This window comes from Vicugna pacos, chromosome 32, assembly GCF_048564905.1.
Source record: "Vicugna pacos chromosome 32, VicPac4, whole genome shotgun sequence".
Taxonomy (NCBI): domain Eukaryota; kingdom Metazoa; phylum Chordata; class Mammalia; order Artiodactyla; family Camelidae; genus Vicugna; species Vicugna pacos.
This window is the reverse complement of record NC_133018.1, coordinates 18610058-18636984: the sequence shown is the minus strand read 5'-3', so window position 1 is coordinate 18636984 and position 26927 is coordinate 18610058. Positions and strand designations below refer to the sequence as shown.

Sequence of the window (26927 nt, the reverse complement as noted above, 5' to 3'; positions counted from 1 at the left end):
GTTGGTCTCAACCAAACCACCCTGATGAGAGACCTGAAAGAAGAGAGATTATAAATCATTAGTGTCCCAAGAAACCGCATAAGCTCATGTCTCAGGTTTCTCATTTGTGGTTTTGGAAGAATTAAGAAAAAACATTGGTATCAGAGTTAGGTTTAAATTCTGATGTGGCCACTTTTAACTGAGAATTTAGACAAGTTCTTTAACTTCTCAAAGATCAGGTTCCCCATCTGTGACTGGAGGCAGTATCTATCTCAGGACGCTGGATGTAACGATTTATAAAGGCCCTAGCACAACCGGGGTCACAGGAAGCGGCGAGCCCGCAGTCAACCTCGCTGGTTCATCGGCAGCCAAGGCAGATGGTTGCAGCATCGTTGAAGGTGCTCCTTTCTCTCATGAAGACGGTGGCAGACGAGGCGTGGACACCCATTCATGCCGGACTCAAGTGAATTAGGAACCAACCAGGACAATGTGAACAAAAGCATTTTTTAAAATCTAATTTTATTCCTAAAGTTCAAATTAGCTAGCGGGTAGCACTGAAAATACACTTTCACTATACAAAACAGTGTAAACTGATTACACGTCAATAAAGAATTTGACACACACACTTGTCTAATGAAAGAAGCTAGATGCAGCCCTTGCTATAAAAAGCTGTACCTGAACAGAAATGGACATGTTTAGTCTAAGGCCCTGGCAGTTGACTATAGAATGTCAGTTGTTCCCAATTACGTTTAAACGCAGAAATAGCAACAATGTGGAAACTTACATTCATCAAATAGTAGCATTTAAAATACACATGACTAATAAAATGAACATTCAGAGGTGCCACTGCTCAGCGTGTACCGTGTCGGCCACTTGCAGACAGTGATCTCATCCAAAGAGAGCAGAAGTTTCAAACATCTGAGTAGTTTAAGTTAAAAATAGGATGAAGGAGAAATAAGAGAACAGGATCAGTGTCCTCCAAAGAGCAGTAGCTGATGCCACTAAGCAGTCCGACTTCTGCAACCAGTGATCACAGACGTGAGGAGGCCCGGCAGGGCCTGGGAGACTCGGCCTGTCCTTGGGCCGACAGGCGCGTGGCGTGGGCCAAAGCTGCCGCAACTTAGGATGAATCTTTCCATCTCCCGATAGTAATGAAAATAATTTTTAAAAATAGCTTCGGCTTCTGAACAGTAAGTTTCTAGTCCCTTCCGTGCATTGAAATGTCTGGGTGGGAGCTTGGGGGCGAGTGCCCGGCGGGGGAGCCTGGGCCTCAGGACTTGAACACGTGCACGGCGCGCACCACGTACTGCCGGCAGATGGGACACTCGCTCATGCGCTTGCCACACTTGGTGCAGGTGACCATGTGCCCGCACTCGAGCAGGACGCAGTCGATGACGGCGTCCATGCAGATCCGGCACAGGCTGTCGTCCTCGTCGTCCTGCAGCTGCAGCCGCTCACCATCTGAAAGGCAACAGAGAGCGAGGGCTGCGGGCGCAGCCGCCTGGCAGGCCAAGCTGTGGCCCAGAATGAGCCCCCGGAAGACGTAATCCCAGTGCTCGGCACTTCGGCTCTTTCCGCTAGACGTGGAACCCCTGCAGGGCTTTGTGAAGAATAAATGAGAAATGCTTAGCTTCGGGCCAGGTATGAAGCGCTTAACAATGTCAGCTATTGAACCTGTTTTATATCTGTACATAATACAGGGTTTTTGGGTGAAGGACAAGAATTGCTTCTGTAAATACAAAGGAGAAAACCTGAGGTTTTCCTACATATGGGCCTCAGAGTCAGAACAGGACTGGAATTTCCAGCCCAAATGTGTGGCTTTGGCAAAGTCGCAGGCGCCAGAGCTTCCTCTCGGGAGCAGGACCTTCCACACTGATAGTCAGACATCAAGCAGCCTGTATGTGGGGGAAGGCACCCCTCAAGCCTTGGACGCATCTCAGAACTCATCCTGGTACGTTGGGGTCTGTATAACTCAAAAGGGACGGGACATTCTGGCTCTGAATAAGCAAGGTGCAGAATGAGTTTAAAAAGTTCATTGCAGCCTGAAATTTGGCCATTGAGCTATGGACATCGAGGCTTGCCTTTCTACAGGTCAGAGAAGAGATTAACGGGAGTCATGAAGAAGGTTAGAAAGAAAAACAGGAATTCAAGCTTGAAGGGCCAGCAGTCCCTGGATTTAAGAGAAATAAACACTGTCATGTCGAGAGATTCTTGGAAGCCAGGGTGTTAGTTCGTGGCCCACACCACTACTGGGAAGTGGGGAGGATCCATGGGGCAAGATGACAGACGAGCCCCTGAGGGCTCCGAGGACAGAGATTCCTCTATGTGATGTCATGGCATCACCTTAGACACAGGTGTGCCAATGCACTTCCTGCATATTCTGGGCATAAGCCTGCTGGTCAACACATGCTGCACTGAAACCAGCTTTTAAAGACAACTCAGGATGACAAAAGTTCCTGATGGGAGGACTGTTCTCCAGATAAGGACGTATCTGTCAGTCTGAACACCACTGAATTCTTCCTGCCTAAAAATGCTCTGTGGCTTGGCCCTGTTGCCAGCTGAGGACTTCTGCTCCACGCTTCATCGCCAAATAGTTCAGAAGTTCTTAACCTCAGCTTTTCGTGACCAACACTGAAACCTGCTTATACTTGTTGCTAAGAACTAGTTAACATCTTGGCTCTAGGAATTTTTTCCCCACTGTTAGGACTTAAAAGCTCCAACTGAGATAACCGAAGTACTGGCCTGCCAGACATGTTAGTGAGAAAACAAGCATTTTCATAGATACAAGGAATGTCATTAGAGTTCAAACAAATTATGGCAAGAAAAACCAGACTCAACAAATGATTATATAACTCACTGGCAATGGTGATCTCAAAGTCAACATCACATAATGAACATACTACTTAACAGATCTATAAACAGGTTTATATAACTAATCCACACTCAGTAAAAGGACACAAAGTTTTCTCAGAATTAAATTGGACTTGACTGTGACAGAAACAGCCCAGCTTTTAAAAGCCTAACGAAGGCCACTATAGGGGAAAAAGGGAAATATAAACCTACATGACTTCTGGTTTTCTTCATTCTCTTTGTATAACCGGTTTACTTTCTCCACCAGCTCCCATTTTTCACAACAGCCAGAATAGTTGACAAAATTCCGAGCCAGGATCTCCTTCAGCTGGCGCACGCTCATCCCTTCCACGTCTTCCAGGCTTGACAGGTCAGACAGAGAAGCTCTCACTCTCTTCTTAGCCAGGCCAGGCGTCTGAAATCACAGAGCGTGTCTGTTACCCCTGTTCCCGCAAATCCAGCGAGGAAAACGGTGTGCCCCGCTCACCCTGCAGTCATCGCTGGCCCCAGTGACCGCTCAGCAGTCCTTGTTTTATATATTGTGCAGCATTCAAACCAGAAGAAACCCCCGGTACACAGGCATTCTCCCTGTCTACCAAGCTGACACCAGGGAAGCCACAGCTCACATTCAGCCTCACCTGCTCCTCCAGGTTGTCTTCATCATCATCATCCTCGTCATCATCCTCGTCATCGTCATCATCTTCATCTTCTGTGTTTGCTGAGGCTACTTCACTTTGCACCTACACACATAATGTGTATTAGGTCAGGAATCACTCCCCTGAACAGTATCAACCCATATTCGTCGCTGGAGAAAATCTTTCCCCAGATCCGCCCCAGGACTGGCTAATACCTGGCGCGCTCCACAGCCTCTTTGGATCCTGAGTGCTGCTGTCCCTCCCAGAGAGCTGGGCTTTCCATGATTCCACCAACTACTTACCGTCCACGGTCATCTCAGCAGTCAAATTCCGGTGTGTGTGTGAACTTATAAAATCTAGCCAAGAGTGTTAACTCCCCAAGGAAGGTTCATGAATGCCAAAGCCAAAAGCATATGGAAAGCACTGAATCCTCATCAAAGGACCTGCATGTGGCTGGTTTAACTGGAACCTCTCAGATGCAGGTAGAAGCTAAAGCTCTAAGATCGGCCCTAGTGTCAGGTGTTCGACGTCAAAGATCTCCCTCCTACTACATCATACTTACACATTCTAATTCCAAATAATGCTTCCTAGACTGACACATTGACGGTTGATGCTAGTTCTAGTTTGTAGAAATTCCTCAATCATCAGATACTTTTTGCTTTAGGGAGAACAGAAAGCCCTTCAATTTGGGTGGTATCTTTCTCTTTCGACTTTAACCACAGCTCTCTAACAGTCTAGGTCAATTCCCAGTTTCAGGTATAATACAATGACTAGTTCACAAGCACCATAACATAGCAACCAAAAGCCTCCGTCTCCCAACGGGCATCACATGCCCAAAAGTGACACAAAGGTCAGATGTGTCTTCTGTTGGCATCATAACTATGCCAGCTCCCAGGTGGGAAAATAATAAAACTCCTAAGCTTGGCCTTACCTACTTTATGCCTATTTGGAAAGCAACTCGACCAAATTTCCCTCTGCTTCCAACCTCTCTCCTCAGGGGAGAAAATTAAATGTGAAGATAAATGTTCAAAACAATTCTTTCAGCATTTTAGAATCATTCATAGACACAAGCTGAATACTAATTACACAGCCTTGCATGTTATCCAATCAGGATGCCCAAGGACCCACCTCCCTGGGACAATATTTTGCTCCGGAATTTCTTTGAAATGAGTGAACCACCACATTCTCTCACTAATTCAGATGGCTTCTTCCCAGTATCTAAGTGAGAACAATTTTACTGTAGCAGGGCAACTGGGCATGAGGTTAACTTGCAGTTTCCATGGTCACGGACACACAAGCAGTCCTGCAGACGTTATGCTGCTTTTCACAGTCATTTCCACAGATAGTTTTGAACTACAGAAGACAGGGAAACTGCGGTAACTAAGGTCAAGAGACTTATGGGCTCTTTCTAGGCCCTTCAGGCGGCGCCCAGGCTCAGAGCCTCACACCAGGAGAGGCTGCAGGCGCAGAATCCAGCAGCGGCTGGAACCTCTGCTCCCGTGAGGAGGCATCAGCCCTGAAGGCCCCACCGCATACGGCCGAGAAGAGGCGACACGCCAGGCCCTCGGGGTCAGCACACCTCGTACCTGTCCCAGCGCTCCAGATCCGAAGGTCCGGTCTCCACCCATAAGCTCTCCCTGAAATGAAGACACAGTAGCTGATGGGGCTGTGTAGTTTGAAAAAAGTGAATGCGTGAAAAAGCTCGAGGTCTGGGACCTGGAGGAATTCAGACTGCTCGTGTCCAGGTCGTCCTCGGAGCCCAGCCCACGATGGCACAGTACTAGATCTACCAAGTCTTCTTTCTCCCGACACGTATCTGTTGGTATGTTTCTAAGAATGAGATACTGCCGCAGATCCTTCACTTTGAGCCGCATTAACTGAGGGCGCTGAAAGGCCGTCTCTTGTAATAAGTGACAAGTGGAACATCTACGGAGATTTTCTTGAAGGACCGAACAAACGGAGCAAAAATCTTTCTTGCAGTCACTACATACATGCTGAAGAAACAGAAAAGCAGCATTTAATGATAGCCAGATATAAGCCATTGTAAAAGTACTGGTATCCTTTTTGTCTTCTATTAAAATTCAATTTTAGTTCTTATGAAGCCGCCCTGGCACTAGGCTATCCCCATCAGCGTTCCAAAAAGCCATTAACATCAAAACAGTCACTGCTGAGGCAGTCTGGATTCAGAGAAGTTCAAATACAGCCCTTTAAGAGAAACATACTCTTGTGTTAATGAATTAAAACCTTTCCACCCCTTGGTGCAAACATGTAATTAGCAAAACAGAGTTGACTTGAATCACATGGAGCAGAAAGCACAACCACAAACCCTCTTCCTGCTCTTTTCCTGTGTGAAAATGTCCCAGTTTAAAGGGAAGGGGGGAAAGCCTAACAGAAAGGGAAAGAGAGAGGCAACCGATCCCTTGAGGTCAACCCAAGAAATCGAGGACCCTACTAATACAGTAACCTGTTCCTACGCAGCCTTAATCACAAAGCCATTCCATAAGCAAAGCTTAAAGAAGACACTGCGATGCGGTCGTTTCTGCTTAGGGCATTGTTCCCACAAGCTAACACTCTGCGCCTTAAATATTTCAAAGGATGGAATTGACAATCAAAGCCTGGGAGATGGCCTGGCAATATGATGGCTCTCAGAAAGAAGGACTTTCTGCCCTAAAGGAAAGAACTGTCTTAGCCCAAGTGTTTCACGTTGACTCTTTCAACAGAAGTTAGTATTAGTATACTCGTTTCTGCACTTGAGTTAAGAATATGAGTAGGGATACATTTTTGAAACCTGAGGTCAGAGTTACAGTAAATCATCCCTGAACAAACCCTGCAGACTAATTAGATCTCTTGTTTCAGAACATAAGCGTCATCAGGAAGAATCCAAGTGGACAAACAGGTGAGAGGACAGGAGAAAGGGTGCCTGAGCAACAAGGGATAATGTCTAGTCAGAAAGCCTGGCCACTAACACAGCCCCTTCAACTGACTATTTTTCTAAAAGGGGAAATGGATACTAGGACTAACTTTTCAGTATTTGTATAAGAAATGAATATTCATTAGTATTCAAAACAACATACAATCAAAAATTCTGATACACGTGTCTTCTGTATGTAACATTTCATCCAACTCACCTTCTTTCTAAAGACTGAAAATGAAAGTCCACAGGCTTTGCAAACTATATTAGGCCCTTCTGTAGGTGCTGGTGGGTAAGCAGAAAAATCAGAGTTTGGTGTAAATCTGAATGGACCGGTACCTCCTGCAAATCCTGACTGCTGGCCCCTGACAGCTCCGGTCCCCATGACTTCATTCAGCAGCCCACAGCACGAAGCCCACATAGACGTGGCACCCGCCTGAAAAGGAACAGAAGCAGGCACCCTGTTAGAGCTGAGTGGAACCTGGGCTCTCTGGGATCCTCAGTGAATGCCACTCTGGAGAGGCACGGTTGCCCTAAATAATTTTGAGATTACTCTTTAAAGCATCAAAATTTTAAGCTACTGGCAAGTAGACAATTTCCTGGTATTTACCAACAATGTTTGGCTTTGGGGATACTCATGATGTATTGTCAACAAAAGGAGAAGATACAACAGGAACCTAATTTTGTTAAAAAAACAACAAAAAAACACACACATACATGTGCTTAGAGATATATGTGCTTGCACACATCAAAAAAGACCGGCTAGAAATACGTGCTATGCGATATTTGGGATACGCTTACACCAACAAAAAATTGTTCATTGTTTATTTGAAATTCAAATTTCACTGAGTGTCTGGTATTCTACCTGGCAATCTTAGGCTGGGGATGACAGCACACTTCTATAGGCTGACGCAGATTTTCCCAGCGATCATTTAGCAGAAAGAACGTAAATTCAAATTGCTTAATTTCATTCAACTTCTGTTTTCTCATTTGTAGCTGGGCATAATAGCCTAATAAACTATGGCATATATGGATACTTCTTAAAATTTTTAAAAGTGGTAAAACATCAAAATGCCAACTGAAACGCTCTTTAGGTTTTCATGTATATCTTGTATAATTTGTTTTCTTGAGTTTTCCCCCGCTTTCCAAAACTTTATTAAGAATATATTAATTCATCCTTAAGGAAAATATTTTTAAAAAGTAGATACCCTACCTGAGAAAACTGAACACAATTTCTGATGACTTGATAACCAAAATGACCTCATGAGGGGTAAGGGCTGTGCGCCACTCCACTGGGTGGCCTGAAACTAATGCACAGACTTTTAGCACAGACTTTTATGTCTTTTCCTCTCGTCTCTCCCTTTCTGTGAATCACCACTGCTATCACTGTTATCTACCTCTAGCAACCTTTTTTTCACCCACTGCATTCAGAAACCTGATAACCAAGCTTATTAGTTATTATATAAAATTACAAATATGTGTATATGTATGCAAGACTGGAACATTGTGCTGTACACCAGAAACTGACACATTGTAATTGACTGTACTTCAATTTTAAAAAAAAGTGTATATAAAATTGTTCTCAGTGAGGGCTCAAGGCATTTTCCCATGCTGAAAATATAAAGCTGTAGTGTTTGGAACCAACAGGCTTTTGCCCCTTGTCCTAATTCTTAAGTATATTCTAGATTCTAGATAACGTGATAAGTAATGAAAGTCCAGGTAGGTGAGGTCTTAGTAATTAAAATGGCAACACATGACAAATCACACGTTCCATTTATTTTATTATCTAACTCTATCAAACATTTACCATTTGTCCAACAAACTATTAAAAAATTTATTAAAAAAAACTTTAAAAGGCTATTTGGAATGCTACAGAAGGATCAGGCTGTTCTTGCTACTATCCAGAAGTAACATGCTATATTAAATACAGGGAAAGGAGAAAGTAAAATAATATGAAACCACAATACAAGGTTTAAACAGTCTGACTTAAGCATCAGGGTAACTGACTTAAGTATATGGCTTCATACCCTATAATTCTCAAGAAACAGTGATGCCTTTAAAAGTCAGGTTAAGTTATAATTAGTAGCCCATACCTTTAAATAAATATGTACCTCAAATCTAGAGCCATAGTTCAAACATAAAAGCATGAAAATCCATATTTACTAATAGTTCATTTAAAGTCAGTGTTTTTAGCAAAGGATTCATCCACAGTGCTTCAAACAGTGAGCTCTTAAAACAACTGAAAGTGTTGTTTTAAAAACTTCAGTTTCACACATTTTTGGGGGGAATACCTCAACTACAGAAAGTACCACCAGGATAAACGTTTTTCATTCCAGGAGATTAAAGTATACTTAGTGAGAAGCTTCAGCTTCCTGCTGATCTAGCTATGACACAATTAAACTGCCATGAGCTTTTATCCCCCTTCTGATTCCTGGGTGAGGCTGTCTCCCCATCTCCAGGGAAAAAGCTCCTTGTGGACAGAACTCCCTTTCTCCCCAGCATCTAATTCTACCATCACGACTAACAAGTAAATAACTGTAAAAGGTTGCTTTATGTTATCTCTTTAAAGGCAACATAATTAAAATTTTCACTTTACCTAAAAAGTTTCCATTGTGTCTTGTTGAGAAAGAGCAATAAAGTAAAAAAGATTCTGACCTAGCAAGTCAAAAATCTCAAATGACAGTCCCTTTCAAAAGGAGCACTGTCACACATTTGTTCTTTCTATCAGAAATCAGTTCTACAATGAGAATTAAGGATACAGTTTTCAAACCATGTTAATGAGTATGATCATTAACATTCTAGGCTGAAAATACTCACAGCTCTGGGGAAGGAGACAGAAGGATTTGTTTTGGGAAACAGGTGAATGTCTGTAGACATCAATACTGAAGGGTAACAATTTCATCCAATTCCTCATGTGTTTCTATAAAGGGGAGGGAACTTCCTCTTCATTCCCCAGAAGGGAAAATAATGAAAAGAATGTTTCTATCTTCTTTCAGCCATTTCATTATGAAATAAAAGTTAAAAAACAAAGCCCATGCCAACTCCAAAGTGTTGTCCTAGGCAAAAATATGATACTATAACCTAATATTTGGTACAAATCAGCCAAAGACCACAGCAAAGGAAAAGAAGAAACACTGAAAAAAATGTTTCAGCCTCATTAGATTTGAGAACTGAATTTTGGACAAAATATCCCAAGAAGAGGATAATTTCCCAATAATGGAATATTCCTAGTGTCATACTGGCGGGTAAATCTACCTGCATATACTGTTAATCTTCTGACAGCAGAGTTTGCAACACTTGAACCTTCTTGAAAGTTCAGAAATTTTAAACTATGGAAGCCCCAGTCACCAGTTTTATTCCAAATATCTGGCTTTCCTATTCAACATATTATAAAAGTTAATTTCCAGTGTTTTCTGACACCCCAGTGCTGAAATGAAGTGATCTCTTTAGTGATTTGACCTCCCCAATTCTTTAGAGCAGGTATTTTTGTCCTGTACCACAGCTACGGCAGCCGCCACTGCCTAGGCCTGTGAAACTGCCCTTAAGACAGTGGTTGGACTCACGGCGGTCGGGGGGACATAAAGAAAAAATACTGATGTATGGGTGTCAACCCCAAGATTCTGATTTAACTAGGCTGGGATACAACCTGGGTATCGAAAATAAAAAAATTTTTTAAATTTCCCGTGTGATTTGATAGTAAGCTGAGGTTAAAAGTTTAACACCTGCTCAGTCTAAGGGATTGCTCCTTCCTGCCTACATCTTTTCAGCTGGAGAATCACTCAGATTTCTGAACGGAAGGGGCTGTGGTTACTTCTGAAGCTTGTGCCTCTATAGTTTTAGGAACAACACCTCCACCACGTGCCCCTCATGACCTGTGAACATTTTCTACCCCCACCTTTCTCACCCCAAAGAAGTGGGCTATGCCTCTAGTGTCTCCTTTCCCTCTGTGGGTCGCCCTAATCCTTTCAGAAAGGCTCAGCTGAGTTTTTAACAACTTAATCCGATTCTTAAATTAGTTCCTTCCCTTTACCACGTATTAGCCTGGAACTTTTGCTGAAATTTGGTGCCTTCCTTCATTTTATTTGCTCTTGGGCCAAAGGCCCAAACTTCTTATTTCTTAATTTATCCCTCTACATATTTTCCTGTGTGAAATCTCCAATGCTGATTTCTGGGTCTGTCAAAAACGGCCATTGTGCAAACTATTTTTGTCCTTCACCTCCAAGGTGAAGGAGAATCCACCCACAAGCTGCATCTGCTTGGGCTCCACCTCCCTGCCTCCCCTTTAGTAAGTTTCATCTTCCTGCGTGTCCCAATTGCCTAAATTTCTTCTGCATGTCCCCTCAGGGCACAGGGATCCCTATCTGAGAACTGTCACCTTGACGTTCACTTAATAACGTTGAAGTGTCCTATACTGATCTTTCCCTTCTCAGGTCTGTCCATGTTTGTAAGTACTTGGTATAACAGCCCCATTTTTCAAGCAACTGAATGTACAAAAGCAATTAGGGAACAATTTAAGAGAGTGTTTTCCCAACAGTTTATTGAATGTGTGCTCTTGGGAAGGGGGTGGGGGTGGGGGAACATGAATTTATTCTCTGAGCTCTTGGCTCTCTGACTCCATTACATTTCCTTGGAGCCCAGATAACGTATCTGGTATAACCAAAAAGCTTCCCCTTTTCGCACCTTCCTTTTAAAAGCTTTAGAGAATGTTCTTTGCACTTCTGTCTTCCCTATCCTCTAAGATTTAATCAGTCTGCATTCCCTGATTTTTCTTTTATTCACACTTTGCTTACATTTTGGTAGTAAGATTGAGAATATTTTCCAAACTACTCCATTTCCTCCTGAATTTTCTGAGCAAACCCTATTCCTAGGCAGACAGCACACAAGGCACAGCCCTTAGGCTTTCGAATTTGCAGTAAATTCAGTGACTTCTTGCTATACCTCAATTCCAAACAGGTGTATTCCTTATGTAAAAGTCACCTCCAACTTTTAATTGCTTATTATTTTTCTTTAAATCTACTACCTTTCTATGAATAAAGCCAAAGTCTGGATCTTTGAAAACTAAAGCTCTGATCTGGGAATCTATGACTAACAATTCTAAAGACTACTTGGGACCGTGGCTGAGAGCAGGACTCTACACACTAAACCACATGAAGCCAAGAGGTTAGAAGGAACATGATCTGTAAATATTGGCTACATTTCCTCTCTTGACCATGAATATAGTTCACAAACAACAGAGAATAACCAAATAAGGCAACTATCTACCTAAGCCTGGCACAAAACTCCCAGCTGAGGGAATTCAGCTGTGTTTGTAGTTCATTTTCTAGCCACCAACGACTACTGAAAATGACTTTTTCTTAACCTAATCCCTTTCCTACACACCCTCTTAGGCAAAACCTGTCCGCCCCTGAATAGATTAGCCATAAAACCATGGCCTGCCTGGTATCAGTTAAGAACCAGATATCATATTAAAAACTTACATGGCCCAGAGTAAGAAATTAAATTCTAAAGCCTCCTGTCTGGACTGCCCCAGACCCCTAGATCTTTCATGTTATTCCGCTATTCAGTGTCAGTGCTTATGTTTTTTTCCAAAGCCAGTGCACTGAAACTTTAGGGGGCCAGTAACAGTTTCAATTTCAAGAACATTAATTTTCTTGGATGTTGTAAGAAGCTACAAGGACCAGAGAGGGATTCAGTTCTTCTACCAGTGAAAGCTTCCTGGGAGAACTCAGAACTTTTTTTCACTCCCAATTTGGAACTGAGTAAAGAAACAAGATAAATTATAAAAAATAGAAATTTAAGTATTTGTTTTTACTAGTAACACCAACTGGAGAAGATGACTTTAGCTCTGCAGCCAACTGGTCTTGATAATATGCCACCCAGTCACCAGCACAGCTGACCAACAGCAGCTTACCATCTAGTTGACCAGGCTGCCATCCCTACCCATAGGAAGACAGATCTGGGAAGGTCCCAGAAAGGTACTGAGCCAAGCATATTTAGCTTCTTTGCTGAAAGTCACCAACATAAAAGTTCCTCTTCATTCTCTACTTGGAGAAAGGCTGAAAGTGTTTCTCCTATACTGCTCCTTCCTAGAGAATGAATGAGAAATTCCCTCCTCTGTAGGAGTATACAAGAGGGGAGGGGAGTGCTGTCGACAAACCTAAACAATTGGCAGGAGAGTGACACTGGCGGTTTCCAGGGCTGTGACACTTCAGTGCGACAACAATAAAAGCCCACCAATTGTATAAGCACTCTCTCAGTCAGATTCTCATGGTAGAGGCCCATTCTGAATCATCATTTCAGCCAACAAAAGCAAGAGGAAATGTGCTGCTTCTTTGCAAAAGCAGTAGCCCAGCCTTCTGTCAGGCAGAGTGCCAGAGTTTTCAAACAGACTCAAAGTTTAACTGTCTTTGGTTGTGTGTGTGTGTGAGAGAGAGACAGACAGCGATCTAATGTGCTTTTTAGAATATCTGAGTCGGAAAGCTACTTTCGAAATGCACAACTTAGAAAATTAAGAAATAGTTTACAACAAACTAAATCCTATTCTGAACTACATCAGGATGTGATCCCTTTTAATAATTTCACCAAATGTAATAGTAACCAGGCAACTAGAATGAAGAATAAGAAAAGCTGTCACTGTGATTTCCATAAAAATGAAATGACAGCCGGAGAGAAAGCTGATGAATTTGAAAACACTAGAAAACTAAATGATCACAGTCTCAATCATTTGCTTTTGATTAAACTAGGTGAGCCGCAGTAATCATAATGACAACTCCTAAGAGGTGCTTGCCACAACTCTAAATTAAATACGGTAATATTCGACACAGTTATTTTAAGTATAAACCTAGAAGTTTCAATTTCAAGAACATTTATTTTCTTGGATGTTGTAAGAAGCTACAAGGACCAGAGAGGGATTCAGTTCTTCTACCAGTGAAAGCTTCCTGGGAGAACTCAATCACTGCAAGCTTTGTCTTAAACTCTAAACAACCTTCAGTTTGCTAAAACTCAATGTCCTTGTGTTAAACAATATGAAAAGAAGTTTCAGATCATCAGCATCAGTGACAGAAAAGAGTAAGTTTTACAGTTTAAATCTAAATTAGGTTAAATTTTCCTATAGAATTTAAAGCAAAGCCACTGGAGAAACATTCTCCTTAAAATGTGAAAGAATTTCTTACTGAAACTGCTGCTTCAACTGAAATACAATATGCCAGGAACTCTGTTATCTCAATGACCAAATATCGGACCGTATACCACAAAACAGGAAATTCTACAGCCTAAATTCTTTCTCTCATACCATCCAGAAATTAAGCAAACTGCAAAAACAGATGCTGATCTTAAAAATGCAATGATTTTAAGCAAGACATTTGGTCAAATTGATTTCTGCAATAATGTGTGCTGGAGATCATAAATGTTACCTTCCTCATGTTTGGGTTTTGCTTTCCTGCTTTTTCTTTTTTCTTTTTTTTTTTTAAGTATACTTGATCCTTAGCACCACTCCCCCCTTTTGGAGGAAAAAAAAAAAAAGGAAATTACATTAAACAGACTACTTTCTCCTCAAGATCTCATTTTGAGCTTGGAAGAATGAACATGATTAGTACAATTAAGGGTGAGATCAATATAAAAACAGGGAGAAGGATTAAATAAAATTAATTTAAGACACTAATTTGGATTTTTAAAATATCTTATAGGTAGTTAATTAGATGCTACTCTAAGGTAAAACAATTACTTGAATATCTGAGATGTAAAACCTATTTCAAAACGTCAGTTTCTAACCAAAGCAGTAAATTAAAGGAACAAAGTAAATACCCATTCCACACACATACTAAAATCCTGCCTTTGTGTAAAGAGGTACTTATCTGATGGTGTGGCTTTTACATTAATTTTGTGTGTGTGTGTATATATATATATTTATTTATTTATTTATTGAAGTATAATCAGTTTATACAAATTAATTTTAATTCCACTGGAAGAAGTACTTGCTTAGATGAACGTTCACATGTTAGAGTTCATGTCATCAGTAATCAATGATCCTGCCCATAAATCTACAGATGAGCACGTGGCATAATTAAGCAATTTCAACATGAAACAAAGTTAACAGTTCAAATCCTAAAATTTGTGAATCCAGTTTTCACAAAAACTTGGATGAAAAGCACTATCTTCATAATTGTCATTTACTAAGATTAATGTCTATTTAGGTCTGCATTTTGTTTCATAAAATAGACTCTCTTCACACTTTTCAACTCCATCCAACCTTGTTTCTAAAATTGCAACTCAGCAGTATCTTCCACTGAAATTCAGAAACACTTCTGAAAAAATTCCAACACTGGACCTGCCCTTAATTCTCTCCTACATCTTGTTTCTTGATTGCCACAAATTTAATACTAATAAAGGTACTACATTCATTGAAGCATTATATATAAAGATCCCTGGTTTGTTTTTGAACCTCGAAACAGCAAGATGATGGTTTTCAGGAAAGAAAGCTAGTTTTAGATATTTTAATAGGTATTCTAAGTTAAAGTATTTTATAGCTAAACTGGGGAGTTAAAAATAAGCTCTTACAATATCTTCACACAGTTCAGAAGTTACCTATTCCGTAATCTTCCTTGCTCCCTGCAGCCAGAAATATCCTTTCTTTCTCCTGAGGGTTTTGCATTTTTTGATACCTTACATCAAAATTTGGCCTCATAATGTAGTTACTTGAGGATGTCGCTTCTCTTTTGGTTGGCGAACTCCTAAAGGATGGGGATGTATTTTGAATTACTGCCACACATGATATATCCCTCTTGGCTAACACATAGGAAATGCTCGACAAAATTTTGCTGAGTTTCTCTAAACTACTTGACACTCCTTTATCAAGCTTCCACAGTCAATCTTTGGGACTTTGTGAAGGTAGAGTTTTAAACTAGAAGTTCATCCTGTTATTTTTCTTATCCACACCAATCTCACCTCTTCATTGAGACTAATGAATTCATCTACATCTGAAAGAGTATCACCTTATAACTCATCCCACTTGGTTTGAATCAATACCTGAATTGATTGCTGTACCCAGAGCTCTTTAGAATTCTCAATGATCAAGTTGAGAGAATCAGCTCCCCAAAGTAGGCCAGAATCTCCCCCTTCCCCCAAACTTCTCACTCAGTGATGCTCCCACGCTCTCACACCCACCTTGAAGAACTCAAGCTGTCAAATTACTTGCTGCGTACCTAGCGACAACGGAGACACACTGAGTTTGCTAGCGCTCTAGGTCTCCGCCCCAATGTTAAGCCTGCGAACAAATCCTTCAGGGTGGGATCCCCGCCCCGAAGCATTTCTAACCTGTTAGCCTGGCCCCAGCCTCACGACTCCCCGCACCACTCCTTTCCCCTCCATCCTGCAGTTTCCGTCCTGCGACAGTCCCGTGGTGTTCCCGACATCTGAGTGAGTTCAAGGACTCAGGGCGGGAGAGGGCACGCTGTGGGCAAAGGCACGAGGGCTGAGGCCAGCGCCCGTGGGTCTGCCTCCGGTCCCGAGGACGCGGACAGGGCCCGGCGCGGAGAGGGGCCCAGCAGGCGTGAGTGCGGGGGAGCGCCCGGCCTCTCCCCCGGCCTTGGGCTCGCTGACGGAGGCGCCGTGGGAGTTGGAATCATCCGGGAGCCAAGGAACATCAGCCCTGGGCCGGTCAGGGCCCCAGACGCCGGCCGAGGAACCCCCTCCGCGGAGCTCTCCGAGGTGCCGGCGGGGTAACCACTGAGGCTAAAAAAAGGCACTTCGGGCGACCCGGCAGGAGAGGAGAGGCGAGGAGGGACTGCCCGGCTCCACCGGCCCCTCACCTTCATGGCCGCGACCGCCGCGTCCGGGTCGGCTCTGCCCGGGAACTCAGCACCATAGCAGCTCCTTGCACAGCCGCCCTCCTTCTTTCTGGGCGGCGATTACAGCGCCGCCCGAGGCGACCTAGCGTCCGGACGTAAGGGGCGTGGTCACGCCTGCCGCGCGCCCCCGGGAAGAGCGACGAGCGGCGGCCGACACGGCCAATCCGGAGCCGACGCTCGGGGGGCCGGTCACCAAAGCCAATGAAGTGGCGGGGAAGGGGCGGGGCCGCCGGCGCAGCCCGGTAGGCGGAGGAAGACTGCATCCCTCCCCAAGCGGCGATGGGCGGGTCTCGGGGGTGGCAGGAGGTGCTCGCCAGGCGATTTTCTTCTTTTGGTCGCTGAAATAGGAGTCAGCGTCCCCTGAGGATCCTGTGCGGCAGAGATTTGGGTTTAGGGCTGAGTGGGCAAGTTCCCCGGGAGGTGAGGGCGGGAAGGGGCGTGGTAAACTTGTAACCGCCGGTTGGTTGGAAGGTTTTTGTTACAACGGTCAAAGCCGAGCCTCAGATTTCCTCCCCAGACGTTCAATCCTCTCACACTCGGTAAAGACCTCAGGTCTCTCTAGAGGGACCAATGAGTAGTGGCAGCTGCGCACGCAAGGACGCGGCTTTTAAAACACGTTTTTATTGAAAGCACTTGAAGAACCAACGGTTCTCAAACGCCAGCTGCTTGTTTAGAGCGACGTTCAAAATAACTAAATCCTAGCACAGTGAGAGAATTAGGGTGAGCCCTTCGAGTTGACTTTATTTGGGCAGTTGATTGTAAATTAAAGTACTGATTTCTTCAGCCTGACTGGATGACAGCTGGTTTTCCTGTACTTATTCCTCAGGTCCCCTCTAACTTAACCAGCACTTAAAATACTTAAGGAGAAAGAGACAGGAAGATGCCAATTCAGTTCTCATGAGGACCTAAGATTGCTATTCCTTTTGAATAGATTTCTTGTATGTACTATGTCAGATTAAAACACAAAGCCACTCCACCTCCTTAGGCTGAAATAGTATTTGTTTTTTAGCTTATGTTTCTTGCTTCAAGCACTGCTCAGATTGTATAACTTCTCCAGTGTAGTCTTGGATTTTCTTGTTTGTTTTTAGAGGAGGTACCGGGGATTGAACGCAGGACCTCCTGCATGGAAAGCACACACTCTACCACTTGAGCTATACCCTCTCCCCTGGATTTTCTTCTTTGGAAAAATGAAAAAAAAGTCTTTATTTACCATGCTGGAGCAACAGCTGGGCTTCAATGGAAGAGAAAGTATTAATTCTTCTAATGATCGAGGCACAAAGAAACGCAATAAAAATTGGCTGCTGGTACAAAGTCATATTTTTCCTTCATTAGAAAGGAAGCTGGCAGGTCTACCTCAAGAGTTAACGAATAAGCCCATGAAAAGATGCTCAACATCATTAGCCATCAGGGAAATGCAAATTAAAACTACAATGAGATACCACTTCACACCCACTAGGATGGTTAAAATAGAAAAGATAATATAGATGTATAACAAGTTTCTTATGTATAGCACAGGGAACTATATTCAATATCTTGTAGTAACCTATAATAAAGAATATGAAAATGAAATATGTATGTATATGACTGAAACATTATTCTGTACATCAGAAATTGACACAACATTGTAAACTGACTATACTTCAATAAAAAAAACTGTTGAGTATGTGGAGATATTGGAACCTTAGTTACATTGCTGGTGGGACTGTAAAATGGTGGAGCTCCTTTGGAAAACAGTCTAGCAGTTCCTCAAAATGTTAAACTTAGAGTTTTAAACTCTATGACTCAGAAATTAACATTAAACATATGACCCAGCTATTCTCCTCCTAGATATAAACCCAAGAGAGATGAAAACATGTCTACCAAAAAACCTTATCCATGAATGAATGTTCATAATAATAGTCAAAAACTGGAAACACATGAAATGTCCATTATTTGATGAATTGATAAATAAAATGTGGTCTGTCCATACAATGGAATATTATTTAGCCACAATAGGAACGAAAAACTGATAACTACTACAATATGGATGAACCTTGAAAACATGGTAAGTGAAACAAGCCAGTTAGAATCTAAGACCACATATTGTATGATTCCATGCCTGTGAAATGTCCAGAACAGGCAAATTCAGAGAGACAGAAAGTAGAGTAGTAGTTGCTTAGGGTGGAGGGGGTTAGGGGAAAATGCCAACGGGTACCGGGTTTCTTTTGGGGGGTAATGAAAATGTTCTAAAATTTATTGTGGTGATGGCTGCCCAATTCTGTAAATATACTAAAAACTACTGAATTGTACAATTTAAATGAGTGAACTGTATGTGAATGATATCTCAATAGAACTGTAATCATGATAATAATGAAGATACTGAGAAACAGAACCAAAAAAAAAAAAGTTAATGCAGCTGGAGTGTGGCCAGCAAAAAGCAATTAAAACAAGACAAGCAAGGGTGGGGAGAAATTTTAAGTATCGGAGACTGTTTAAAAACTGCAATTCTTGAGAAAGACTTGTCTTGTTCTGCGCCAGCATAAAGCAAGCTCCCAATAAATGTTTGAGTGAATTCTTTCTTCTGAAAGACAGAGAAGGAATATGATATTGAAAAAAATAAGGAAGTAAATAGGGTACACATGAGTTCACAATTGCTAAATGCTTGAAATTGGGACGTCCTGAAAACTGAGAGGTATTTTGTGCTTTAACATCATACTTGTTCAATAAAAGAGGCACATTATGTGATCAAATTTTTTTCCTCTAGTTCAGACTTTGTATAATGACACCCATCTTTCAATTGTGTACTAATTGTACCAATTGCAGTTCAAGAAAATGTGATCTGTTGCTAACATAATCATCAATGGCCTAATATTTTGTATTTCAGAGTCAAAAAGTATTCCCAAGACATGTGGGATAATTTCTTGCAGCTTACCTACTTGCTTATGATGTAATGAGGCTGTTTGCTGAGTTTGTCTTTTTAATCCTTCAAAAAATTACTTTATTGAATTCACAATGTGCTGTAAGTGAATTAAATAATTTTCAGAACCTTTCTCAAATTCAAGCAGCAGCAAAGTTTTATTAAACTTTTTAAAATTACTGAATAAATGGTTTTTCAGTATCATGTGTATTCTTTAGAAAACAGGATGGAAGGATTGCAATTTTTATTCTAGTAACAGATTATCTCAAAAAAAAAAAGTCATGGAAGATGACATGAGCCTTTTTGCAAAGCTGGTTAGCAACTTGCTGTACTAAGCCATTTCTTATTTTGGAAAATTTCAAATATACATGAAGTAAACAGAATAGTGTGATGAACTCCCATGTGTCCATCACCCATTTTTAACAATTCTCCACATTCTGCCTTTCTTGTCTCATCTCCAGCCCTTCCATCTCTCCACCCACTCCCCACCCACCCCTCATCTGAGTTGAGCTGCATCGTTAGATTAGCGCATGACTCTGGTTGCTTAGATATGAGCCAAACCAAAGTATGGCTTGGACCTGGTTTGCTGTGTTGTTTATCCCTGGTCAGCTTCACAAGGTAATTCGTCCATTCAAGGTAATCCATCTTCTTTGTGGCTCCTTCTTAAATTTCATGACTTAAAACACCAAAGGAACTCTCCATCATCTTTTGACCTGAGTTTGCATATGCCAAAGTTGTAGACAGGTCATCAAATCTACTCACAAGTAGAAGGAAAAACCATCTCTTCATTGGAATGCTTAATCCAGGTCTTATCTGAATCTTGGTTGCCTGACTGACCTCTGCTACAGTAAAAATGGTTTCAACAATATGCACTTTTTTGGGGGGGGGCAACAATACTGCACTTTAGAGAAACATCTCTGCAGCTGGAGAACAGATGGTTCCACAAAATCATTTTGTTCTGGGCTCACAGAATCTTTTTGGAGTTCTCTCAGTGAATTATTTTGCTGACTTGAACATATAACCCTTTTCTGCCTTAAATTTCTTCATCTGTAAAATGGACATAATGATTATTAACTGGGCATCTTTGGTCTTATACTTGGCTGAATGGTTGAAGAATCCTGACACAGAAAGTGAAACAGAAATAGAACTTTAGTTTCCACAGAGTGAAACAAATAACATAGGGCCATTTCACATTTCTCTTAGGTAAGCTGGAGCACTTTACAGGCTACCCCCTTCTCCCCCAGATGCTCCTGAGTAGGCAGAAAGGAGACAGGATTTTCTTTTCATGGCTTGGGAAACTGAGCCACAGAAGTGAGCCCTCTTGCCTGAGGCTTATGAGGCAGTGAAGAAAGTTAGACTAGCTGCCAAGTCTCCTATCCCCAGCCCAGTATTACACTCACCTGTATTACTATCCTTCTAATAAAGAGACAGACCTTGCAAAACAAGTTAATTCTTGTGCATTACATCGGCCTTCACATAGAACCCCTTTATAAACATTATACAGTATTGGGGAAACCATTCACCTACCACTGAAATGTGGAGTTGGTACAATTTCTCCCTGGTATTGATATGTCATATCATTTGATATATATATTAAGCATCCACTGTGTCCTAACCACTGAAAAGAGGGACTCAGTCCCTGTCCTCATTGGAGCTTAAATGGCCATGATGAAAGAGAGATGTCTAAAGTGGTGTATTTGTTTCCCGGGACCGCCATATCACACCCCACAAATCTGGTAGCTTAAAACAACAGATATGCATTCTCTAACAGTGTGGAGGCCAGAGGCCCTGCTTTCTCCAAAGGGTCTGGGCGCGGACCCTTCCTGGCCTCTTCCAGCTTCTGGTGGCCCCAGGCATTCCTTGGCTGTGGCTGTATGACTCCAGTCTCTGCCTCCTTCCGGCCTTCTCTATACCTTCTTTTTCTTTTTTTTTTCCTCAGTTGCACCGAGATGTAATTCACATATAACATTGTATTAGTTTTAGGCGTATAGCATCTCTTTTTATGAGCACACGGGTCATTGGGCTGTGGGGGTGAGTGAAATGGGTGAAAGAAGTCAAAGGTACTAACTTTCAGTTATAAAATAAATAAGTCATGTGATGTAACACACAGTATGGTGACTATAAGTTAATAATAAGTACTGCATATTCGAAAGTTGCTAAGAGAGTAAACCTTAAAAGTTCTCATTACAAGAAAAAAATTTTGTAACTATGTATGTGATGGACGTTAACTAGACATATTGTGGGGATCATTTTTGCAATATATACAAATATCGAATCATTGTTATACACCTGAAACCAATGTTATATTCAATTATGCCTTAATTAAAAAAAAAGGACACTGGTCATTGGATTTAGGGCCAAACCATATAACCCAGGATGATTTCATCTTTTTTTCCCCTTTTCTTTTCTCAATATTATTTAAAAATTTTTTTACTGAAGTGTAGTTGATTTGCAATGTTAGTTTCAGGTGTCCAGGAAAGTGCTTCGGTTATAAATATACATACTTATTTTTTTCTTTTCAGATTCTTTTCCATTATATGTTATTACAAGAAATTGAATATAGTTCCCTGTGCTGTACAGTAGGTCCTTGTTGTTCAGGATGATTTCATCTTGACATCCTTAAGCACAAAGACCCTTTTCCGAATAAGGTCACATTCACAGGTTCTAGGTGGACACATCTTTCAGAGGGCCACCATTCAACCCGCTATAAAGGGTGAGGCTGCTAAAGAAAGAGAAATACGTATTCAGTATTCTACTGAATATTCATTCTCTAGCTTTAAGACAAAATTCTACAAAACTGAAGTAATTTTACTGATCATGCATGTGTTACATACTTTAGTGTATTTCTTTTTCGATTGAAATACATTTGACATACAACATTGTTTGTAATGTGTACAGCCTATTGATTTGATACGTTTGTATTGCAATATGATTGCCACTGTAGCATTTGCTAACACCTCTATCTGTCAAATAATTCTCATTTTTTCTAGTGTTGGGAACAATTAAGATCAAGTCTCTTAGTAAGCTTAATGTCTACAGTACAGCTGTTGACCACAATCACTGAATTGTGTATTAGGTCTCCAAGACTTACTTATCTACTAATTGCAAGTATGAGCCCTTAAACATCTCTCCCATTCTGCTCTCACCACCCTCTCCAGCCCCGGTTTTACTCTGCTTTCATAATTTTGGGTATTTTATAAGAGAGATCATACAGTACTTGTCTTTCTTGGTCTGATTTATCTTACTTCACATCATATCCTCAGGGTCCATTCATGTTGTTGCAAATGTCTTTCCTAGTCAAAAACCCCAGAAGTGTCTCCATCTCTGTCCCTTTAAAAGAACCTCGTCAAACATCCTATGATTCTCCCAATCATCATGATGCTCCAGAGAAGGAGCTTTCTTGGTCTAGTAAGGCAACTTCCTCTCCCACCAGGCGTGATAGATTAAAAAAGTTATTCTTTAGAAAAGAGACTATCTCTCTGCTTTTGTTCTCTGCAAAACCAAGCCAGTGCTTTCAGCCAAGACCCAGTGGACAAAAGGCCCAAGAACACTAGGGGAAGGGGGAACAGAGGGATAAACAGATTGGATGTTGTCAGAGACAATATTTGGTAGTGATTCAGCTCGCACAGCCATGTGCCCGTCTGTGTCATCAGGTGGTGACAGTTACTTTAAGGCCTTCAGCAGCGAAGGGGGGTGACACGGTAGCACCAAGCGTGAAACAAGTACAACCAGTCACCAAGTGACGATAAGTTTTACCCAGCCATAGTGCTGGGAACGACCTTCCCTCGTGTTGTGAAACCCATCTCATCCCATGTATGCTTTCTAGTTGCCAACTTCTTGGCTTTATTGTCTGAGTTTTAAGAGAAGTCTTGGTTTTCTTGTAGCAAACTCTGTACCAAGAGCACTAAACAGGAACGCCCACCAAAAGAAGATGACATGCTGTTCTGTTGGTTCTGATTTTGTGGTTGGCTTTATCCCTTTGATAACTATGTAAGTTTAAAAAGCTAAAGCTCTAATCTGTTCTTAGAAACAATGATCAGTACATACATGTAAACTAAAAAAAAAGTGCAGTATATTGTATATACGCATTTACATGCAATATAATGTATTTGTGCAGTCAAAAAAAATAACATGAGGTATCATCTCACACCAGACAGAATGGCCATCATTCAAAAGTCCACGAATGATCAGTGCTGGAGAGGGTGTGGAGAAAAGGGAACCTTCCTACACTGTTGGTGGGAATGTGGTTTGCTGCAGCCATTATGGAAAACAGCATGGAGATTCCTCAAAAAACTAAATATATATAATATGATCCAACAATCCCACTCCTGGGCATCTATCCAGAGGGAACCTTAATCCAAAAAGACACATGCACCCCAATGTTCATAGCAGCACTATATACACTAGCCAAGACATGGAAACAATCTAAATGTCCACTGACAGATGACTGGATATTTATACAATGGAATACTACTCTGCCATAAAATAGAATAAAATAATGCCATTTGCAGCAACATGGATGGACCTAGAGATTGTCATTCTAAGTGAAGTAAGCCAGAAAGAGAAAGAAAAATACCATATGATATCATTCATATGTGGAATCAAAAAAAAGATACCATGAACTCATCTACAAAACAGAAACAGACTCACACACATAGTAAACAATCTTATGGTTACCGGGGAAAGGGGGTGGGGAAGGGATAAATACGGAAGTTAGAGATTTACAAATGTTAGCCATTATATATAAAAAATAGATTTTAAAAAATTTATTTTGTATAGCACAGGGAACTATGTTCAATATCTTGTAACAACCTTTAATGAAAAAAAAGAAAATGAATATATGTGTGTATATGCATGACTGGGACATTGTGTGGTACACCAGAAATTGACACATTGTAATTGACTGTACTTCAGTTAAAAAAAAAAAGTCTTGTCAATCTCTTCATTTCTCACTATACAAATTCTCCTTGGATGGCCTTACCCAGCCCTGTGACTCCAAACACCATAGTCATTCTAAGGAATTCCACATATAGATCTGCAAACCATTCTCCTGAGACCCAGGCCATACACATCTTCACCTGCGCATCAAATCTGTCTGCTCGTTACCCACTTCCCTTCCGCCTCTGCTCCTTCTTCTGGGTCCCTGTCTTGGCATATGGCACCACAGCAGAGACCTAGGAGTCACCCTTGACTTATCCCATATCTGGGCAATTCTGTCTCCTACTTTCCACTCAACTCCATCCAGTTCTCCAACTCCTCAGGCCTGACCCATGCTCGGGCCAGATCTCTTCCTTTTTTGCAGCTGCATCTTCACTGTCTCCCAGCTGTTAGGCTTGCCCACTCCCAATCCATCCTCTGCTCTGAAGATGAACTGCCTTTCTATACCATAAATTTGACCTTATCTTTTCCTGTTTAAAATCCTTTGGGCCTCCCAGTGGCTTCATGTTAAAAATAGCTTTACAGGGCCTTTCCTGTTCTGTTCCCTGCTCATCTTTCCAGCCTCACCTCACAACCTCTGCTCTATCCATACCGAGCTGCTTGCAGTGCCTTGCACTCTCTTCTGCCTCTAGGCCTTAGCACGTGCAGTTTCTCTACTGGAAGGAGCTGAAAGTCCCAACCCTCTAATCACTTGGTCTTGGTGACCAGCCCCATTTATGCCCCCCCACGAAGTTACATCATTAGCATAACTCAGGTGTGCTCAAAAGGGGCTCCTTATAAATAACAAAATTCTGACACCACTATCACTCAGGAAATTCCAAGGGTTTTAAGGGCTCTGTGCCAGGAACCTGGTGATTTATCATACTACACAGACATTCACCGACAGGCATCCCCGACAGGCCTCAGTTATCACATTCAGCATAGGCTTCCAGGCTAACAATGTATGAAAAGTAGAAGCCAACTTTCCCCACCCTCTTGAGAAGTGCTGGCAGGATCAAGAAGGCAATAAATAAGAATAAGCCTCCTTCTAAAGGTCATCATAAACCCATTTATTAAATCTCTAATTGTGTATGGTGCTATGCTGTGCTAATGATTCACAGAGGGTTAGCTAAATCTTTCCTCTTCTCCCTAACAGTTTACAATCTGAGGCAGACAGGCTGACGCTCATTCACATTACAAATTGGACAGACACAGTGGAATACAGACATTGCAAACTCATAAAGGAACAAGATAAACATTTAGAGATGGAGAGATTCAGCTAGTTAAGATAAGGAGAGTTGTCTTGAAAATTCCAGTTTCAGGCTATGCAGTATGAAAAGCTCAGTATTGTTCTCTTTTCTCCACCACCACTTTCATTTACAATCATATATGAATATGTACCTGCCTCATAATTGTTCCATAAAATGTCAATCTTTTTGTCCATCTTCATTCTAAAATCCTTATACCTTCTAGGGTCACAATGCTTGTAGCAATTTTGCATAGATCATGGTTTCAACTGATATTCCTGAACACACATCTTGACTGTCTTTGCTAAAATAAAATAGCCTTTTCTTTTGAGCACTGTCAGAAAGATTTCCAAAGCAGAGCTCTTTTGACCTTGCATTGAAGATCTTTCGTTTCAACAGACTCAATTCTATTTGATTCTTATCTCTTCTAATTTAAGGTAACTAGATTTAGAATGACCTCTTATTTGAATAGTTTTTTCATCATTTGACATTTGAAAAAAAAAACTTTCTTGTGAAGCAGGATGAATCCTAGGTTAAGTTTAAAGCAAGGAGGAAGGCTAGATTTAAGAAAGGAAACCTATATTATTTGAGATATAGTATCTTGTTCAATGAGCCACAACTGAAGAAATAACATGCATGACCAAAGTAGCAAACAGTCACATTTGATGTTAAGTTACTTATAATCCACTATGCTTTTAACTGTTATTAAGATCTTGTCTGTTTTGACTCTTATATTCTTCCCTCCTGAATCAGGATCATTTGGTTTTAAGTAACTGACCACAATATGCTTGAGCCAAAATGCCCAGTGAAAAGTATTAACTCAACTAAACAGGCCAATCCAGCAAGACTACTTTAAGCTAAGCTTAACGTAGTACTCACACACTAACACCAGGACACGAATTATTCCTCATCATTTCTCAGCTCCACATTCTTCAGGTGGGCTCCATTTTCATGCTGGTTTTCCCAGGGGGTCTCTAGATGGCATCCTCCTGCTAGGAAGCTGCACCCCTTTCTGATTTCTATTCAGTAGGAAACCATTTTAAACAAACATCCAGAAACTGAAACTGATTGGTCTAACTTAGGTCATGTGCCCATCACTGAACCAATCACCATGGCCGGAGAGTAGGAGCCATCTGTTGGCTGAGAGGGGGACCATTCCACCCAACCACAGGGTCCAGAATTTCCTATCATATCTAAAGATCGTTAAATAGAAGAATCCTTCCCTGAAAGCTTCTGGAAAGTTGAAAGCTTTTCAACTACTTATGTGGTAGTGACACTCTAAGAACAGAGTTCCTGGAATTTGCTCTTGTCACTTTTATCTCTGGGTGTGAACCTAAAGTCTCTAAGTGGAAAGCTGAAAACTCCAAAACTAACACTAGGGGGAAAAAAACACGTTTCAAGTCACTCTGAAAATTATCTTTGTAATGGCTTTAAATGCCTGGTTGAGTAACATGTAGTTTCTAAGTTAGGCAAAGGGGTACTATAAAAAATGCTAGCAGGTATACATGAACATACATATATTCATTGTCACGCTCTACACTGGAATTTGACATAACATTGTAAAATGACTATAACGCAATAAAAAATGTTAAAAAAAAATGCTAGCAGGTAAATGACAGTAAACCAAGTTTGGTTGATAGATTTTAA

At 41.4% G+C, this 26927-nt stretch overlaps 1 protein-coding gene across 5 annotated transcripts; it reads right to left on the bottom strand.

Moving 5' to 3' along the window:
* Nucleotides 1-479: 479 nt before the first annotated feature.
* RNF34 (ring finger protein 34) lies at nt 480-16359 on the bottom strand. 5 transcript variants are annotated; one of them, XM_072952896.1, is made up of 7 exons: nt 16182-16292; nt 15688-15823; nt 6593-6811; nt 5051-5458; nt 3468-3569; nt 3043-3244; nt 480-1440 (listed from the first exon to the last, which is right to left on the bottom strand). In XM_072952896.1, exons 3-7 carry the CDS (start codon nt 6794-6796, stop codon nt 1250-1252), a joined length of 1107 nt encoding a protein of 368 aa, XP_072808997.1. In that variant the 5' UTR covers nt 6797-6811; nt 15688-15823; nt 16182-16292; the 3' UTR covers nt 480-1249. The 5 variants fall into 5 exon arrangements, with proteins under 5 accessions (XP_072808997.1, XP_072808998.1, XP_006204931.1 ...); XM_072952897.1 differs by having other exon boundaries at nt 6715-6811; XM_006204869.3 differs by lacking the exon at nt 15688-15823 and having other exon boundaries at nt 16182-16359.
* Nucleotides 16360-26927: the final 10568 nt, after the last annotated feature.

Bases quoted from the DNA above. Each gene is read 5' to 3' on its own strand.
- RNF34 (XM_006204869.3), bottom strand. The intron at 5,459-6,592 runs GTGAGTTGGATG...CTGTTTCTTCAG, and splicing joins TTTCAGTCTTTAGAAAGAAG to CATGTATGTAGTGACTGCAA. The intron at 3,245-3,467 runs GTGAGGCTGAAT...CTGTGATTTCAG, and splicing joins AAGACAACCTGGAGGAGCAG to ACGCCTGGCCTGGCTAAGAA.